General features: G+C 40.4%; 1 protein-coding gene across 3 annotated transcripts in view; it reads right to left on the bottom strand.

The window, feature by feature from the left end:
• Window positions 1-3,192: 3,192 nt before the first annotated feature.
• Window positions 3,193-19,244, bottom strand: part of TAT (tyrosine aminotransferase) — a 41,343-nt gene continuing 25,291 nt past the window's right edge. Inside the window, exons 1-12 of one of the 3 annotated variants that reach the window (XM_072967673.1) lie at window positions 17,248-17,893; window positions 12,011-12,257; window positions 11,755-11,859; window positions 9,811-9,878; window positions 8,755-8,913; window positions 8,417-8,555; window positions 7,932-7,984; window positions 6,994-7,146; window positions 6,254-6,382; window positions 5,840-5,923; window positions 5,029-5,127; window positions 3,193-4,265 (exon numbers count right to left, since the gene is read on the bottom strand). In XM_072967673.1, coding sequence (XP_072823774.1) covers window positions 4,125-4,265; window positions 5,029-5,127; window positions 5,840-5,923; window positions 6,254-6,382; window positions 6,994-7,146; window positions 7,932-7,984; window positions 8,417-8,555; window positions 8,755-8,913; window positions 9,811-9,878; window positions 11,755-11,859; window positions 12,011-12,257; window positions 17,248-17,268 — 1,398 coding nt within the window. In that variant the 5' untranslated portion in view covers window positions 17,269-17,893 and the 3' untranslated portion in view covers window positions 3,193-4,124. Of the gene's footprint in view, window positions 4,266-5,028; window positions 5,128-5,839; window positions 5,924-6,253; window positions 6,383-6,993; window positions 7,147-7,931; window positions 7,985-8,416; window positions 8,556-8,754; window positions 8,914-9,810; window positions 9,879-11,754; window positions 11,860-12,010; window positions 12,258-12,863; window positions 12,935-17,247; window positions 17,894-19,244 lie in introns of those variants that run through there. The other 2 variants (XM_006199702.4, XM_072967672.1) reach the window with 2 other exon arrangements.

Raw genomic sequence — 19,244 nt, 5'->3', positions numbered from 1 at the left:
TGTGAGTTATCTGTTGAATTTGGACTGCTAGTACTGAACTCATCTTCTCCGTACTGTTCCAATTTCAGTAATACGTGCTGCCAAAGCAAGAAATCTCTGTGGCTTTATTTTTCAAATGGAGGATAATATATCTTGAATTTCATAATATACTTTGCATTTCAATTATCAAATGCGTAAATGTCACAAGGAGCAAGAATTATTTTCTATGCCTGCAACACCGGCATAAATTAAGACATACTTGCTTGTTTGGTGATTGTTTACTATACAAAATTCACATCACCTTCTGCACAGTATACTTCAATTGGAGTGTCAGAAAGTGACTGCTTCTTTGGAAGGTGCTATGCCACAATCTGACCCACACAGAACATCCATATGAAGCCCATTTGTAAACATACCCGAATCGTCTGAAGTAAATAAGAGTATAAACAAGATGTAGTGGGAATTCAGCTCTTCTCCAATAGATTCAATAATTCAACCTTTAGGGCACTTAAAATATAACCCCTCCGGTAGTAACGTGTGGAGTGTATGGAGCACAGTTGGGGGTATTCACTTTTCTGACCGTGTATAAATCCGAATATACATGTCAGGCACTGGGTACTGTAAAGGATACGATTCTTTGGAGAAAAGCTGAGAATTGACAACAGCTATTGGGAATTTCTGTTTCTGTTTCACAACTCATTGGACTCATCGGGACCGGCCCAGAGCTAGAAAAAGGTTAACAGGTGTTTACAATACCTAGGGTTGACTTGTTGACTTTCTGGAAGTTTCCCGTCAGTTGTGGCCCAATAGGGGGCACGAGAGGAAGAGAATCTCTCAAAAAGATGCGAGTCAGGGAAATAAGTTGGAGGAGGAAACAAAAACCGACAGACAACCCTACAAAAAAGTTGTACCCACCTGAGATGAAGCACTTGCACTGGCGTCTCGGGTTCTGCGCCTGCGCCTAGAGCGGCATCGCGCAGCCTCAGTACTGCGCATGCGCTCTGCTCAGCGCAGCGCCCCTCACTCGCGCCTGCTCCTGCACCCGCATGGGTTCTCCTCCCATTCCTCTTCTACCACCATCCAGCGCAGGGTAAGGGTGTTGATGGCTGCTGGGGACTAGAGCAGACCACTTTATGGCAGCAGATCAGTGATAATGCCCCAGTTACCTGGTAGGCGGTGCTTGGGCTCAGAAAGAAAGTTGAATTCACAGCAGGGAGCTCTTATCTCCAATGTTTTAATGCATTCTTTGTTTTATCCTGCTGCCTTGCTCGAAGCAGCTGGAAGTTGTCTCTCAGGAATTTCTGTCTTCTTTGGAAGCAGCCACGCCCAGGGGTTCCTTTTTTGTCTAGAATCACCCAGGGAGTGATGGACACTTAAGAAATGCCATCCCTCCATAGGAAGTTGAATTATAAAGTTGAGAAATAGTTACTTTGTAGAAAGGGAAGAAAAAAAACAGAAATTCACAGACAAAGACGTCTACATGTACACAGAATAATCTCGAAGAATGAACCAGCAGCTGCTACTGTGATTACTTAAGGGGGAGAAGAAACTGGATGGCTGAAGGCCGGGCATGAGGAGTGATTTGTTTTTGTTTTTGTTTTGGAAGTTTGTCCAAAGTGCATTTTTTTATGTTTGAATGTTAGTTTCACTCCCATACCAAAATGTAGGTATCAAGGTAATTAAGAAATTTAAGAAGTCTGTGTAGATTCAGTATTGCTGGGTAGAATTACACGTACGTGTGAAGATAAAAAGTCTTGTGTAAACCACGGTTTTCCTGTTTATTTCTGGACAGAGATCTTTCAGAGTTGGGGCGGGATGTTCGGGAAGAGAGGAGCCAGACATTTTCGGAAAATTGATCAGCAGAGGTGGCATACAGGAAACAAATTTTTATTGTCTCAATCATTGTATATTCCTCTTGGATTTGCTAAAGAAAATTGAAGGGTAAGTTTTAGTGTGAGTTAGTTGAAATCCAGCATAGATTGGGAGGGACATTTGAGGTTTATTTTTGTAAAGGAAATTAATTGGTTGTGGCTGGCAGGGTTGAGACTTGAAGTTCCTCTTTGAAATAAACTTTCCTTAGTGAGGAATCTCCAGGTTGATTGTGGTGTATTCCTGCACCTAATCTTGCAAGATAACTTCAGGCTCCCTCCTCCAAGGGAAGTAGTAAGGAGAAAATTAGGCAGTTGTACCTAAAAGGATTTGCAGACAAAAAGCTCATACTGAAAGAAGATCCTAGACACCTCTCATTTCCTGGGTTAGCTGAACCAGTTTAACTTGTTACCCAGTGAGTGGTTAGTGGATCTAGACTAGCATAGGAATTTGAAGAATGGGGATCCCAGAAGTTGAAAGTGTGAAGTCCAAGGCCAGAGGTTTATAATATTGCTTCTTACTTTCTTTTGTTTGTAAGTACAAGCCAGAAGTTGAGCTCCCAAATAAAATATTTTAGGAATAGTGTTTCTTAAGTGACTCCAAATGTCAGTACAGCTGAGACAGGAGGGAAGGGGGCAGGGCACAGCCACTCAAGGAATGTCAGCAACCAAAATGGTGGAAGATTCACCTCCTAGTTGGCCTTGAGGATTAAGAGGTTTAACTTCTAGTAGAACTTCTAGTATGCTCATTGTAACAGCGTGATCAAATAACATGCCCACAGGTGCCATGACAGTCCCAAGGCTAATCGCAAAAGGCCAAAGAATGGGTGGTGGCCCAATCCCTGGGAATCCCAGCCCCTTCCCCAGGGCAGTTGGATTGATCCCATCTGTAGGTGTGTGAAGCTACTGAGACCATAAAAAGTGACAACACCATGCCTAGTGGCCCTTTGCTCGCTCTCTGTCTATGGAGTGTGTACCTACTTTTACTTCAGCCTGAGCACCCAATTCCCACACCTCTTTCCTTGCCTTTTAATTGCCTTATACTCTATGCAGTATGTCTCTCTCTAAACAAATCTACCTTTACTCAACTGTGGCTCGCACTTGAATTCTTTTCCTGCACGAAGCCAAGGACCCACACTTGGCAGGGCACGTCCCAGGGGCTCAACTGAGACCTGGGACTCGGCCCTCCTCACGCCCCACATTCGTTTTCCTGCATCACATCTACAAAGAAATAAATGAATAAATAAATGAAACCTAGCGGGTAATACATCAGTCATACTGAGCAATAAGCAGCACCTGAGGATAAAAATTCCCCACCGAGGAGAAAAATGACATCACAGAAGAGAATACTCAGTAAACTTTATTTTTTAAAAAAAGAAAAACAATAATTTATACCCTTGGCAAAATAAAAGATCTTAATATAAATGTTTTTTAGTAAACATATGAAAAGATAATATAATATATATATCAATAAATCAATATCAATGTTACAGCAAAAGTAATAATGATTCTATAATAGTGACAAGTGAGGGTATTTATGACCTTTACACAGCAGCATTTCTGGAAGGTCCTCTGATTCCCCCTTTTTTTTAATTACAGATGTGCCCTCATTTTAAGAAAGTGTGATACACATATATCTAAAGTTAAAAAGTCAGTCAATTAAAGGATATTTATTTGCATCATAAAATAATTCTCTACAAAAAAATTAATGAAAAGTTTCTGCAAGGAATCCATCAAATTAGCAAATTTCTCTCAATTCTAGAATTAATCAAGTACATATGTCCCCAGCTTCTTTCATTATAGCACTGTTGCATAAAGTGAGGTATACTTGATGTGAGGCAGTAACAGAGTTGGGCTTCAGACCTGCCTGGAGAGAGTGTGTTCTTACTTATAGTATGAGGACATGGTTGGGGATACAAGTTCCCTCAACCTTTTGTTTCTCCTGATTCTGAACTGTTAATTTTCTTATCTCTACTGTTTTTTGGGTAACTTTGTTCAGCTAGTACTCTCAAGAGAAAAAGGAAGAAGTCTCGTGGGTGAGGGGCAGATGAATGAATGAGTGAGTCACTGCAGCAGAGCCAAGTGAGATGAGAATCTGGGATTCAGAGTGTGTGTGTGTGGATATCATCAGGGGAAAGCAGGAGCAATTCCGAATCCTTGGCATGGTCTGAGAGGGCCCTCTCCCAGCAGGAGCACCTGACTCCCTGAGGGGCAGCAGGGCTCAGTCCAGCCTTCCCCTGCTGGATGGGACGCATCCTCAGGAGAATGGACCCCGGCCTACTTGTCACATTCCTCCTGGCTCCCTTCAGCACAGTGGTAGTGCTGCTCACAGAACTCCTGGATCCGGCTACAGGCTTCCAACATCATCACTTCAGGGACTGTGATTACCACTCGGAAGAAATTCGGGTACTCAAAACACTGCAAAAATGAGAGCCTGTTATTCTTAGAGCAAGTAAATCTGGGATGGGACCATCCAAATATGGCCAGAGTCCTAATCAGCATGGAGTACTGACACCATTTACCCCAGGGTATCAGTTCACTCAATTCCCACCATTGGGGTGCTAGGCCAGTAACTGAGTTCATTTATCTTAAAAGGAACTTGGGACAAGCTTGATTTCCTCTCACCTAGAACGTTCAGCCACAACTTTTCTTCCCAGATCGGATGGGATGGTGATGGGGGAGAAGCAAATTTTAAATAGAGGTCATGAGACCCATCAGTTTGAATCTTTTCAAATGAAAATACAGTAGTTTCTTGGAATCCATGGGGTGTTGTTTCCAGAACCCCCCAGGGTACCAAAATCTGAGGATGCTCAAGTCCCATGTATAAAATGGCATAGTATTTGCATAACCTACATACATCCTTCTGTGTACTTTAAATCATCTCCAGATTACTTACAATATCTAATACAGTGTAAATGCAATTTAAATCATTGTAAAGACAAAGTAAATGCCATGTAAATCATTGCCAGTTTGCTCAAATTCAAACTTTGGAACCTTCTGGGCTTCTTTTCCCCCTCATGTTTTCCATCCGTGGTTGGTTGAATCCTTGGATGAAGAACCTACATATATGAGCGCCAACTCTAAGCTTTGTAGGAGAAGAAAAATTCAGGCCAAAGACCCACTCAGGGAGCGCTCCTAAGGCTCCAGAAACTGTTGAGTGTCCTGAGAGAGACTCACTCACCGTTGCCGGGAGGCATTGGACAGATTGTTCAGCAAATAACTGCTCTGTGAACGCCACATCATTCTCAAATTCTGGGAAGTGCTCCATCTCAATTCCAACCTATACCAATCGCAGAGAGAGGCAAACTTATCAGAAGGAGGGAAAACAGGACAACTCCCTATCCCAGCAATTAAGATAGGACTGCTCTAAAAACTATCTTGGAACTCCACTACTGATAACTAAGAGTTAACAGCTCTTATGAGCTCATGGAATTTTTCATAGGGAAGATAGGATATATTTATATCAATATTTTAGTTTATTGAAGGGTTCCTTCCTGGATGCTGACACATGAAAGCTGGAAATAGGATGCCATTGTTTCTCAAAAAAGGCATGATTAGCCTATGGGCCAGGCAATTCCTGATTGCATAGAACTACCCCACCTGTTGAAAGAAATTTAGCATCTATCGCTCACAAAATGCCAAGAGCACCAGTCATTCTGAAAACAAACAAAATTCCCACATATTCCCAAACACTCCTAAGGAACCAGTATCTCTCCCAACTGAGAACTCCAGTGGTGTGAAAAACCTCTTACTTCTGTCTTACATTGTCTCTATGTCTGTATATAAAATGATTCGCTGTATTGAAGAATTAAGACATTTTAAGAGTTTTCCCTTTTTTTTCTAAGTGATGAGGTTAAACCACATCAGTGGGACAATTCAAAACAAGACAGTTCCTAAACTGACTAGCTTGGGAGCCCATCTGGTTGTCTTCACGAGCCCTGCAGACAGGCTTCCCTTGCTTGCCACCAAGTGCCTGCCACCCACATACTCACCATGAGGTACATGGCCCCAGAAGGGCGGATGGGCCGGAGTCCAGGGATGGCAGCCAATGCCCCATAGCAGAGATCAGCATTGGACTATAAGAGGAGGCAGAGACATCAAAGATGAAAGTTAAGCAAAAGAAAAATGAAGTCATTGAAAGGAGAGCCCGCATCAAACACAGGGAGCCTAAGTTTGCTCTGCTGGCTTAAGGAGTAACCAGGAGAAAACCCAGCCACTCAAAGCTTTTGGCTGGGAGCAAAGTGGATTGACAGCAGTTAGAGAAATGTGGGTATGTGCACTGATGCCACCTCCTAGTTTGGAAGCCCCATAATGGAACATTGCTTCAGGAATGAGGACCCATGATTCCAAATTCCACTGGAGGAAGTCCCTGACTCTCACAGTGGAAAGCCATGGGCTGCCCTTACCTTGAGGAAGCTTAGAGTGTTGTGGTAGAACTCTTGAGGCGTGCGACGCAGGATGCTTTTCAGAGCTCCCTGGACAAGAGTGCAGGGTCCCAGGATCCGCTGACTCAGCTTCACCAGCCCATCTCGGATCTAAAAGCCCCGCCAGCAAACACATTATTTAGCCCTTCTTAAGCACCCCACTCTGGGGATTCTTGTTCTGACCATTCTTACTATCAAGTCTTTAATCTCTGGAGAAGTGATGGTGCCTAGTGTCATCCTTAGATCAGACTCCCTGGGTTTGTAGCCCAACTCTGGCACGCACTGTCTGTGTGACTCTAGGCAAGTTATACAACCTCTCTGTGTCTCACTTTTTCTCAACTGTAAAATGGAGATAGTACCAAGTCTGGCCTCATTGAGTTGTTGGGAGGATTAAATTGAAATAAAGTACATAAAGCACTGGCCCACAGTAAGCCCACAAATAATACTGTGTCATTTCTGCTAATGTTTCCTTTTTTGTGGCACCAAAATTGGAGGTAGACGAAACTTCTTCAGCAAGACAGGTACAGGAAAACTGAGTTTTGGAAAGGAATCATTAGTACCATCTTTACCCAGCATCTTTGCAGACACACAGAATTACAGGTCCAAGAAGAAAGAAAAAATTTCTCACCTCCTTACTGCTGTGCATGCAAAATAAATAAATATTTAGGGTACCTAGGTGTATCTCCTAAATTAGACATTCTATTTCACCACACAGTTCTGACCTCATTGCCAAAAATGTCTCTTCGGTCATGGATGAGGATCCAGCCCAACCTCCAGCCCGGAACCAGCCAGCGCTTGGCTAGCCCTCCACAGGACAGGATGGGGACGTTGCTACTCAGGGTGGCAAGAGGCTCAAATTTGGAATTCGAAAACACCTAAGAAGAGGAGGTGCTTGTTAGTGTTGTCTTCTGGCTTACTTTCCTCCAAATCCTATGCCTCCCCAAATCTTCCTTAGATCACTAGGGACAGGGCCTCAGCTTTTCGGGCTCATCCCTACCCTGAAACACGATTGGGACCCCCAAGAGGCTTCCAAGGGGACTAGCCAGAAACATTTAACCTGATGTCCAGTCTGGATTAAAGGAAGCCTAAAATGAGGACACTGACCCCAGCCTAGTAATAGGTACAACACCAGGAAGCCTGCTCTCGGAAATGGATGATGGGTGGAGTTACAGATTTCACAGTAAAATATGAGTCCATAACCCCTTATATGAAATTCCTGGGCTCAAGTATGTTGCAAAATGTAGAATGGTGTGGATTTTAGAAAGGCCATGTAGCACTTATGCTATATATTATGCAACAGCCCTGCAGCAATCTGGGACAGCACTCCGTGTTGAGCATAGTAACTGTTCCACCTTTTCCCTCCAGCCTTCTATAGATCTATTAGTGAGACAAATGAAGCCCCACAAATATCTTTATATGAGGCCAAGTCAGATTTTGCCACCAAATGAATTCCAAAAATCTTCAGATTTTCATAGTTTTTCGGAGAAAAATTGGCTAAGGGATGGTAGATCTATGGATTTAAGAGTGCAGGGATACTGATTCCTGCTGTACTGAAATGATTAGGAGTTGCTTCTGATTACTCTGGATGCCACCTCTAAAGGTCTCATGAGATAATTTGGAGTTGAAAATATGGAAGTGATGCATCCTGCCCAAGACTCACCATGTCTCCATAGATCTCATCTGCTAAGATGGGGACACACTGCCTTGCGGCCACTGAAAATAAGAGAAACACGCTGAAATCATTTTCAATGTGAATTACCTTAGCACTTAGTATTCACCTGGGCTTACTGCACTCCATGCTTCACATTTGTGTGTTTCATCTTTCTCTTTAAGAACTATAAACTTTTCTTAAACTCTAAATTCAGGGTACAGAGCCTGAATTTCCTATTTAATTAACTAGATATCTCAAACCCTCTCTTCCACATGATGGGAGTGGTGAAGAGGCAAGTATTTCCTCTTTTTCTCCTTTTACAGGCAAGTCCTACCTTTCCAGTAGCACACCATTCACTGGGGACTCCGGTGGAGCCCTCTCACATCCATCCTAGGCTTGGAACTTAGTGAAGGACTTCATTTCTCATCCCAGGAAACACCTAAAGGATTCCATCCCCATCTTCTTCCCTGTCAAGTGAAGTCTGCTAGACTTACCTGCCAAAATTTTCCGAAGATGACTTCTACTGAACACTGACCCACAAGGATTTGATGGATTATTGACAACAAGACAAGCTGTCTTTTCATCAATCAGAGATTCCAGTTGTTTCAGGTCAATTCCCCAAGACTTCTCTGGCTGGGGAGGAAAAAAGGGTGAGACTAAAATGATTCTGAAAAACTTAGGAGGAATCTTCACTCAAAAGTGTAATGTAAATAACAAAATGTGTCTGTGGCCTCGACCACCAACTTCAGATCTTTCTCTCCTAAGATAATGGTCATATAGTTTTATAACATAGTCATTGAGCACTTGGGTCTAAAATTTAAAAGTTACTTACCAATAAATTGTAGAGTTTGACCTCGATTCCCATAGATTCAGCCAGGGTCCTATAGAGAGAGAAACCAGGTCTCGGAACTAAGATGTTTTGCCCTGGGTTGACCAACACAGCTAAACAAAGTGCAATAGCCTGACTGCAGCCACTTGTCAGAATGACATCCTATGAAGAAAATAAAAGTTTCATTTTGTTAGAGGTTCCAACAGTAACAGGAAAAAAGAGATTATCAGAAATGAGTGGAGGGCAAAAATAAACCTTTACAAATTCTACGTAAAGTAGTGGGGACTGTACTAAGTCAAAATGGAAAGAAATGAATATGTTTATATATATTATATATATATATTATATATATATATATATATATTCATATCTAAAGGTTGTTGAAAATGTTGGGCACTTGAAAGAAATAAATCACTTAAAAAAGGACAGGTTGGCTGTGACTCAGCAGACCTTCATGAGAGATCATTATGACCTTGGACTTTTTCACCTGGTTATTTATTTACTTTTGACCAGAGATGTGAAGTCTGACTCTTTTCTGAAATACAGATGAAGGGCACCTCTTATGTTAAGAAATGTCGACTCCACCCAGTAGACAATAGAGCAGAGGGTGGCATTTAAACTTGGCACTGCCATCAATCCAATACACCAAGGTGCCTCTATTCTCCCACCCGAGCAACCTTAGGGTGAGTGAAGGAAGCTACAGATTAAGAAAAGATCCTGTTGGTAAAATTTAAAAATTCAATTATTTGGTGTTTATGGATTATTGTTTTTCAATTATATTTTACAGAGAATCAAATATAGGGTAACCTCTAAGTCCCCTGAGCCTCCTTAAGGCAGATACCACATAAGTTGTATACAATGTTATTATCATACTGTAATGACATTAAATATAATCTTTGATTAGTGGCTTAACTGTATAAAAAGTCTTTGAACTGCCAACGGGAAATTATCCTTAGTTTTTGTTCCCCTTGAAACTCTTATTCCTCATGGAACATAAATAAGGAAAAGGGTCGAGTTTCCCAGTATTACTTCAGAGCTGGTACCTTGTCTGAGGCTCACCTTAGCTTCCAGGGGTGCCTCGGGGCAGTGATAATAAGAAGCAACCTCCTCCCGACTGGATAGGTAGCCTAGGAGAGAAGAGCAGAAGGAGGAAGCTGGAAGTTTTCATTCCACAACTGACAGCTATGCCCTTAAGTCAACAGGTCTTCAAGCTACCTTCTGTCCCAGCTCAGAGCACATACCATTCAGTTTAGCTCTCAGTCGCTGTAGGTAAAGGAGATTATCTTTATATCTTACAACTTTATAATGAGCACAAATATATAAATAACAAGAAAGAGCCCCCTGGGGGAAAGGTATAGCTCGAGTGGTAGAGCACATACTTAGCATGCATGAGGTTCTGGGTTCAAGCCCCAGTACCTCCTCTAAAAATAAATAAACTTAATTACCTTCTCCACCCCCTGCCAAAATAAGATAATTAAATAATACAGTAATAAATAAATTTTTAAAATTTTTAAGAGTAACCCAAACTATGAAACACTGCAGCATCTTGGTTACTGTGATTATGTTTTATTTTATTTTAGATTTTTTAATCTAAAATACAGGATTTAGATTTTTCCTAAATCCCTTCTAGGGACTATATTTTTTGAAAACTTGTAATTAATGAGTTCATTACATTGGGTCCATTTTAACTTTTTCACATTATATTGTATACCTCCTAGTGTTTTTGTACAATTTTTTCCCTTTTAAATTATATTTTCATACAATATTCCCAAATGTTGGCTTACAAGCTTAAAGTATAGGCAGTTTCTACAAATTATTATGTTTTACAAAATTGACCTTCAAAAAGATGTCATCAGTTATCAAGGCAAGAGGTAATATTTGTTAAATTAATAGTAGAGATGGGTCTCTTGAAGTTATGTAAATTAGCACTTCCCTGATCATTAATAAAGAAGAACATTCTCTAGATATATATAATCTGTGTTACATTTGGCATGAAATGTTCAATATTTGTCAAATGGAGACTTGGTTCTGGTTTTTCAACTTAAATTCGCTTCCTAATACTTTGGATATAAAATTTGTCAAATGGAATATTTGTCAAATGGAGACTTGGTTCTGGTTTTTCAACTTAAATTCGCTTCCTAATACTTTGGATATGAAATTCATTATAAACTTTTTTATAACCTAACTTTTGTTCTTATTTTATTTTGATTTTTCTTTATGAAATTTTATAACATGTAAATAACCAACCTAAAAACCATGTCCCTGATATCTCTTTAAAGTGTCTTAAAAATTCTATTTTAACATGAAACTGGCTTTTTATTCTGTATTACGAATATGTTTCTATGTGCACACATACACAGGAGATGAGATGTGCAATACTGGAACAAAGTCAAGGAATCACTTATTTTACCAAAATGTTTAGGGTAGAAATGTTTAATAGATGGAGAAAGTTAAACCTAAATAAGAATAATTTCTTTTTCATAAACAGTCTTCTGTCTTCCAACTGGACAGCCCATTCTTTGCTGCTCTTGAGGGCTCTGGGGTTTTTTGTTTTTTGGTCTTTGTTTTGGCTTTGAAACAAACACAGTTACACTGGGAGTGTGATCAGGACTGTAGTTAAAATAAATCCTGAATACATAGAAAGGAGGAATAAAGCCAAGAAATTATTTACATGGGGCAATAAGTAAGTTAATTTAGGACCTAGAGAACTCTGTAAAGAAGCAGCTGCCACAAGACTCAAAACCTTAGTTTAGAATGAACAATGATAGGCTAGGAGCACCACTGAGAAATAAGTTTGTAACGAGAGCCTAGAGAGGGGAGGTGCCATTATGCCAAAGGAAGTCAGGAAAGAAGCTGGACCCTGATGGCTTGAGGTTTAGCATTCTGAGACTTGTTATCTTAGCCTCTCCTGAGGAAATCTGCATCAGGAAAGCAAAGAAAACTGCTAGAAATGTATTCCTACTAGAAAAGCACTAATGATTAGGAATTTCAGGAGGAACTTACCAACGGAAGGGGCATAGCCATTATACTTTCCGGAGTCGAGGGCATCTTTCATTGCTTGAGTAACTTCAGGGTCCGTTGGCAGGTTTCCAAACACAGTAGGATCCCCTTTTCATGGGAGAGAAAAAAAAGACCACTAAGAGGTTATTCTTCCAGGCCCAGTGCCCAGACACACCCTCCCCTTCATCCTCTCCAACCAGACTCTGAGGAGGGGGCTAAGAGGAACAATGACTGACTCTTGGTCATGTCCCCAGCTCACCAATTGACAGAGCAATCGTGGTCTTGTTTGGGTTTGGCTGCACTTTCATGCTGTCCACGATGGCCCGAATAGGATTGAAAGTTTTGTTGGACATTTCCGAGGGTCTCACGGACCATCTGGCCTTCTTGCCTTTCATTTTTCCCAGCATGGAGCTTTTCCCAGCGACGTTGACATGTACATCCAGAACTGAAGGGAGGTTGCCCTTGCTGTGCATCTGAATCACGTATGGGTCCATCACTAGCAGAGACTATGGGGAAAAGAAAGAGGTCCCTGTGACACTAAAAACAGAAACCATCCTAAGGGTGAGGGGTGGAGCTGCATTTGGACCTAAACATTGGGGTGATTTCAACAGACACCTCTTTCGAAATTCTTTTCTCATATAAAGTAGCTCTGTTATGAATGAAGGGAGTTTTAAGACTTTTCACTGAGATGGAAAATAAGCAAAAACTCATTCTACAATATTAGCAGAGAATGTTCCATTGAATACTTACCTACTATGAGATTTGCTATGTGCAACTGTAATCCCCATGAAAACTTAACCATGTTCTCAGTGAAACCACAGTAAAATGACATGAAAATTGTTAAACAGTGAAAGCATATGTGTTCCCTCATTTCTATGCAAAGAAGAGTCTCCTTAACACTTCAACAGATTGTGTCTTGTCCTGTGCCAAGAAGAACCAGGAAGAATCACTCCATGTTGTTAGAAATTTAGTTAATATTATCATTAGTAAACATAAAGCCCTATCCCATAAGCATCTTACTACCTTGTGGGAAAAGAAATCAATACACCACAAAGGAAAAAGCATGCACCCTAAATCACCACCATCAGATTAGATGGTGCTTGAGATTTTACCTTCCAAGTAAAAGAGAAGCAGCCTCCAAGCCACCAAACCAGGAAGTTGTCTCAGTTCTTTGACAAGTTACGGTGGATTCAGATGCAATTCCTGACTCCTGAAATAGTCCCACAAATGGGCGTTGGGCCTGAAAATTTCACGCTATTGGTTCAAGTGAGAACTGAGCAGCCAGCCTTCCTTGTTCCTCCTCTCCCTACTTTTTTCTGCTTTTTCCCTCTAACCCTACCTCCACCCCCACCAACAAATCAGGAATTTGTCCTCTCTTCAGACATCTGGAGTTCTCTGTGTTAACTCTTTCCGGGCAGTTTGTGAGATGTTTGAGAGGACTGTCAGAGGGGTAGTTGGGATTACAGCTGGGAATTTTTATGAAATCTTTGCTGTTACAAAACAACCTACTAACATTTTAACAGTACAGAAATGTGTAAATTAAGAAGTGAGAGTCCTTCCTTGCAACTTGTCCGAACATTCCATTCTCATTCCCAGGGGCAGGGAGTGGTAATGATTTGGCCGTTTCTATCCATTTATTGAGAGAGACAGATGACAATAGATCAGTAGATCTAAGAATGATGGATAGACAGATGACAGATAGATAGTAGATAGATTCGATGGTAGGTAGGTAGATACACTGATACAGAATTTTATACATTTTTCAAAACATTCATGGGCTCATGCTCCACAGCTTGCTGGGCAGCATGCTTATTTTCTTCCTACATCTTGGATGTCTTTCCTTGTCAGTCCACAAAGTTCTGCTCCAGCTGGAACAAACTGGGCAGTTAGAGTAAATTAAAGCCCCTTCAATAAATATCTTAAAAGCAGAGTCTCTAAGGCAACCCCAACCTGTGCAAGTTTATCCTTATACTGGGAACTCCCCTTCATCTACCTGCTACAGTGTTACCAGGAAAAACAAGATGTCAGGTGAGATCTAAACAAAACCACTTGGCTAAGCAAACACAGCAGAGATCTTGGCATCCCTGTGAGCCTGTGGAAAGTACTACCCACTCAAGGGTTAAGAAAAGCGTCAGTGACCCCATGGTTCAGATCCTACCTATTTATTTATTGGTAGACAGACAGTTGTTACATAAGCTCTCTCTTCTCCAACTACTTATCAGTGACTTGAGTCTCCAGTGGAGTTAAATAACCTTTTATTTTTCTGGTCCTTCCATATTTTAGAGCTCTGAAGAAAGAACTTACCTAATGCATTCTCTTTCCCACTCCAGTGAAGCAAGCATTTACCACTCCATCTCACCCGTGAAGAAGCAGAAGCATCGGGCAAGGGCAGGAAGCCAGCCAGATAAAAGAGAATTTAGGTTCTGAAGCTGGAAGCCCTGAGCCCTGGGATAGATAGCCTGGACTGCTCTGTTTCAAAAAGTTGTGTCTAAATATGGAGATTCCTCAAAAAACTAAAAATAGACTTACCATATGATCCAGAAATCCCACTCCTGGGCATATATATGGAGTAAAACATAATTTGAAAAGACACATGTACCCCAACGTTCACAGCAGCACTATTCATGGTAGCCAAGATATGGAAGCAACCCAAATATCCATTGACAGATGACTGGATAAAGAAGATATAATATATATATATACACACACACACATATATGTATACACATATATCACACACACACACACACACACACACAATGGAATACTATTCAGCCATAAAAAGAATAAAATAATGCCACTTGGAGCAATATGGATGGACCTGGAGATTGTCATCCTAAGCGAAGTAAGTCAGAAAGAGAAAGAAAAATACCATATGATAATTGATTACATGTGGAATCTTAAAAAAAGGACAAAAAAAAAGCTATGCCTACAATGTCTAAAAAGACAGAAAAGGAATGGCTTGAATCAGCTCAGCTATTTGGCACCCTATAGCAGAAGGCAAATTTCTTGTTTGTGTTACTAAATGCAGTTAAGCCTTGTATAGATAGGAGTATACTTCACAGGCTGGATGGACTGCCGTTGGTGAAGCTGCCAACAAGTAAGAACATGGTATTGTTTCCATAGATTTTGTTAAGAGGGAAGACAATTCTTTTCTAAACACTTTTATTTCACCACCACTCCCTTTTAAAATATAACATATGTGCACTGGAGCAATATCAGAAAAAACTAAAAGCATTTATAATTTGCCACCACTTTTAATACATGAGTCTTATTTTTCCCCCACAAAGTTGGGATTCTGTTCTATATACATATTTCTTAAATTGAGATAAAATTCACGTTACGTAAAGTTCACCACTTTGACCATTTCAAAGTGTAAGCTTCAGTGATTTTTTTAGTTCACTCACAATATCGTGCAACCATCACCACCATCTAAATCCAAAACATTTTCATTGCTCCGGAGAGAAACCCCATACCCATTAACTAGCCACTTCCATTTCCCTCCTCCTAGCTCCTGGCAACTAATCAACTTCCTCTCTCTATGGATTTGCCTATTCCTGACATTTCATGCAAATGGAATTACACAATACATGGTCTTTCGTGTCTGTTTTTTTCCACTTAGCAAATATTTTTCAAGGTTCATCTATGTTGTAGCATGTATCAGGATTTCCTTCCTTTTTAGGGCTGAATAATAGTCCATTGTATGGATATACATCATTTGTTCATCCATTCACCAGCTGTTGGATATTTGGCTTGTTTCTACTTTTTGGCTATTAGAAATAATGCTGCTATTAACTTTTGTATACAAGTTTCGTGTGAACATATGTTTTTAATTCTCTTGGGTATATAGCTTAGAGTAGAGCTGCTGGGTCATATTATGGATAGTTTTTGCATTGTGAATTTTTAAATTATATCATGAAATTTTCCCATGTTATGAAAAACATTCCATCATAGTGAAGTATCAGAATTTATTGAATAATTTTCTTATTGTTGGACATGATGTGGAGTCTAGTTTTTATCATTGGAAGTAATGCTGTCAAGGGCATCTTTGTACATAAATGCATTTTATTATATCCTTAAGATAAATTTTACTATATACTGACTTACTGCATTGAAGAGAATAAACATTTTTCTTTCTCATTTACTTTTTTTAGGAATTAAATTATTATGTATCATCATATAATAAATTCAAATTTAATGTTTATGAACTAAACCCTGAACACCTTCTTTCCCCATAATCCCATTCCATAGAGATAGCCAGTTTAGCCACTTCTGGGTTTATCTTTCCAAGTGTTTTCTATGTCTACACAATATTTGTATAGCTAGTTTTGGAGTTGTTCTAAATGTGTATACTATGTGTTTTATTCTTCACTGTCTTTTATTGTAGCCACTAGTCATAAGAAGCTACTAAGCATTTGAAGTGTGCTTTGTCTGAATTGAGATGTGTTGTTGGTGTAAAAAATATATATCAGATTTTGAAGACACACAAAAATAATGTAAAATACCTTATCAATAATTTTATATTGATTATATGCTTAATAATATTTTAAGGGAGAAGAGACAACACAAATATGTCTTATTTTGACAACCTCTCAGAATTCAGACCACCTGTCAGGACAACATAGCCTGCTTAAGGGGTGACATAGGGAATCAACTGAGCATTACAGCAGGGGTTCTCCAGGTGGACAGATCTTGAAGGTTAAAGCTCTTCCTCTTGATATTGGCCTTTGTAAGAATTAAGTCAAACAAGGGTGGGGTTGTCTCAAAATTATAAGCTATTGTGACTGATTTCTGCCACTCAAGGTTTAACCTTTCAAGGATCCCAGCTACACAGGAGATGTAGGTTCAACTCCCCCCACCACACAACACACAACACACAACCTGTGGGCTTGGTGCCCTGTCCCCACCTGGTCATTAAACCAGGAGCCCTAGGTCATTCAGATTGATAATCCCCCCTGGGGCAGCAGCAGGGGCAGCTCACTTACATCTCTGGTTTTCAGTCATTTTCATTGGTTGGCCTCCAGGGTATTCCATTTTTATCTCTGCAGCTCACTTAGGCATTTTGTTGTATTTTGCCCAACACGTCTAGATTTTTTTTTTTAATAACTGGAGATCTTCCAGGTCTTCCTGACCTCAATATGGCCAGAAATGGAAGTCTCTCCTCGTTAATGTGAAATGCACCTTTACCTTATGCTAAATTCCTGTATCTTCCTAACCTTTTATGGAATATTATATTCTAGAATGAAAAGTTTTACAGTTCTTGATACACATTGTCAATTTCCTTTCAGAATGGCCAATTACCTTCCTATCAGTAATTGTTTGCCAACCCTGGGAATTATTTTCTCGAAAAATTTTTGCCAAATTGGTTGACAGGAAAAAAAAAGGTATTAAAATGTTACTGTTATTTCTGTTCCTTTTCATTTTAATGAGGATAGTCATTTTCCATATATTTATTAGCTCTTTGCATTTTATGAATTACCTATTCACATCCCTCACCTGTCTTGCAGGGGGACTCATCCTTTTCTTAGGCAAGACCTGGGCCTAGGAAGCCACTGCAAGGCAACAAAACAGCAGCTCTGGGATCCCTGGCTCAGCCTCTTCTGTCTCAACCCGACTTGGCTTGGACACAGGTTTACAGATCAAAGAACAGCCAGCAGCACGGGGCTTTGGCATGTGGTCCTGCAAATAGTGCAGCTGACGCAGAACCTGCAGAACGGAGGGGGTGTGAAGGGGCCAGGGGCTGCTGTATCAGAGGTCATCCCCGTGGCACGCCCTCTTTCAGCAGGTGGCAAGTGAACCTAGATCAGAAAGAAAAATAGACAAAGCAAACAAGTTTTAGTAATACTTCCTCCTCTGTAGCTCATGTTTTCTCTGGATAGAAGGCTGAGGTGGGGAACCAAAGAGAAGACCCAACTCTACTTATGAAACCTAATTGCCACCAGATGACATTCACTGGGCTGTCAGCACCCAATAAACCTAGAAACACCTGCAAAAAGCTACACCAACCAGCCAACAGTTAAGGCTTCCACTTAAAAATCAAACAACTTCCACTGATTTTGTTCTCAAATCTGAAACTACTGTGTTGGCATAGAAACTTCTTGTGCATGTGAAGTTAAAAAAACCACATCACATTTAATTTGCGATCATCATCGGTTTGAAGTATGCAGTTCAGCAGTGTTAACTACATTTGCATTGTTGCACAACAGATCTCCAGAACTTTTTCATCTTGCAAATCTGAAATTCTATACCCATTAAACATAAATTCCCCCTCATCTCCTCCCCAGCCCTTGACAACCACCTTTCTACTTTCTATTTTCTGATAGAACAGTATTTTTAAATAGTTCCACCACCCAGAGATAACCACTGTTAATCATTTCACCCACAATTAACATTTTGAAATACATTTTTTTCTTAGGGCTACATCCGTAGGCTTTATATATCAGGATTTTGTATTCCATACAAATACATATTTTGTGATTTCCCTAAGACCATAAAAATTTTTGTGAACTTGCTTTTTAGGGATCACCTAAAACTGTGGGACCCCCCCCATTTTTATATATGTTTCCACACCCTTCTTTTCTCAATCAAGGCATAAGAGCTCACACTTACTGGGCATATGTCCCATACCAAGCACCGTATGATGCACTCTACCCAAACCAACTCATAATCCTCTAGGCCATCCTAGAAGGATGGAGCCTGTTACATCCCCACTTCACAGATGAAGACGAGTCCCACAGTGGTGAGTAATGAGTTGGAGTCCCAGTCTCACTATCTGGCCCCAGATCCTGCTACACAGGTCCACCTCACTTTAGAGGACTAAGTGAATTGAGAAATACAGTCCTTTCTACCCTAAGTAGAAAAAAAATAAAAAGAAGAAAACACATGAAGAGAGAGTCAGCTGGGGATACCTTTAAGAAAATAATGAATCCACTAGAAGAACTAAGCGTGGAGTATTCACCTGCCTTATGTTGCTTATTATTTGTTATTTTGTATCTTTCCATCCTGAACCATCACTCATCTGCTGGGTACAAGGAATGCATGTTTTAACTCCCCTAATGGCTTGCAAACTCCCTAAGGAAGTACAAGGTGGGGTGCATTCCCCATACTTCTCCACACCCTCCTTCAGGTCTGGCGTGGTAACTTATATTAGCCATATTCAGTACTTGCTCACCAGTTGTCAATGAAATGAACAGTACACAAACCAGAGGGAAAGGAATAGCAGAAGGAGTGGTCAATGAGGGGAAATCCAAGCCTTTGCATAGTTACAGAAGATGAGGTGAGGACTTGGGAGGAATTAGGAAGCTATGTTGGGCTTTGATAATTTATGGTCCATCTGACATTTAGAGACAGAGCTTCATGGTTTGTTCCCATGTTCAATATCTCATGTAAAAAAAAAACTAACAAGCAAACTGTAAAACTGTAGGCTAGACAGGGAAAAGGCTGTCAGAACAGAGAGGTCAACATTGTTGACCTTCTAAAATTTAAACTGAACT

The sequence above is a fragment of the Vicugna pacos genome, chromosome 9, assembly GCF_048564905.1.
Source record: "Vicugna pacos chromosome 9, VicPac4, whole genome shotgun sequence".
Lineage (NCBI taxonomy): Eukaryota > Metazoa > Chordata > Mammalia > Artiodactyla > Camelidae > Vicugna > Vicugna pacos.
This window is presented reverse-complemented; position numbering and strand designations above follow the sequence as displayed.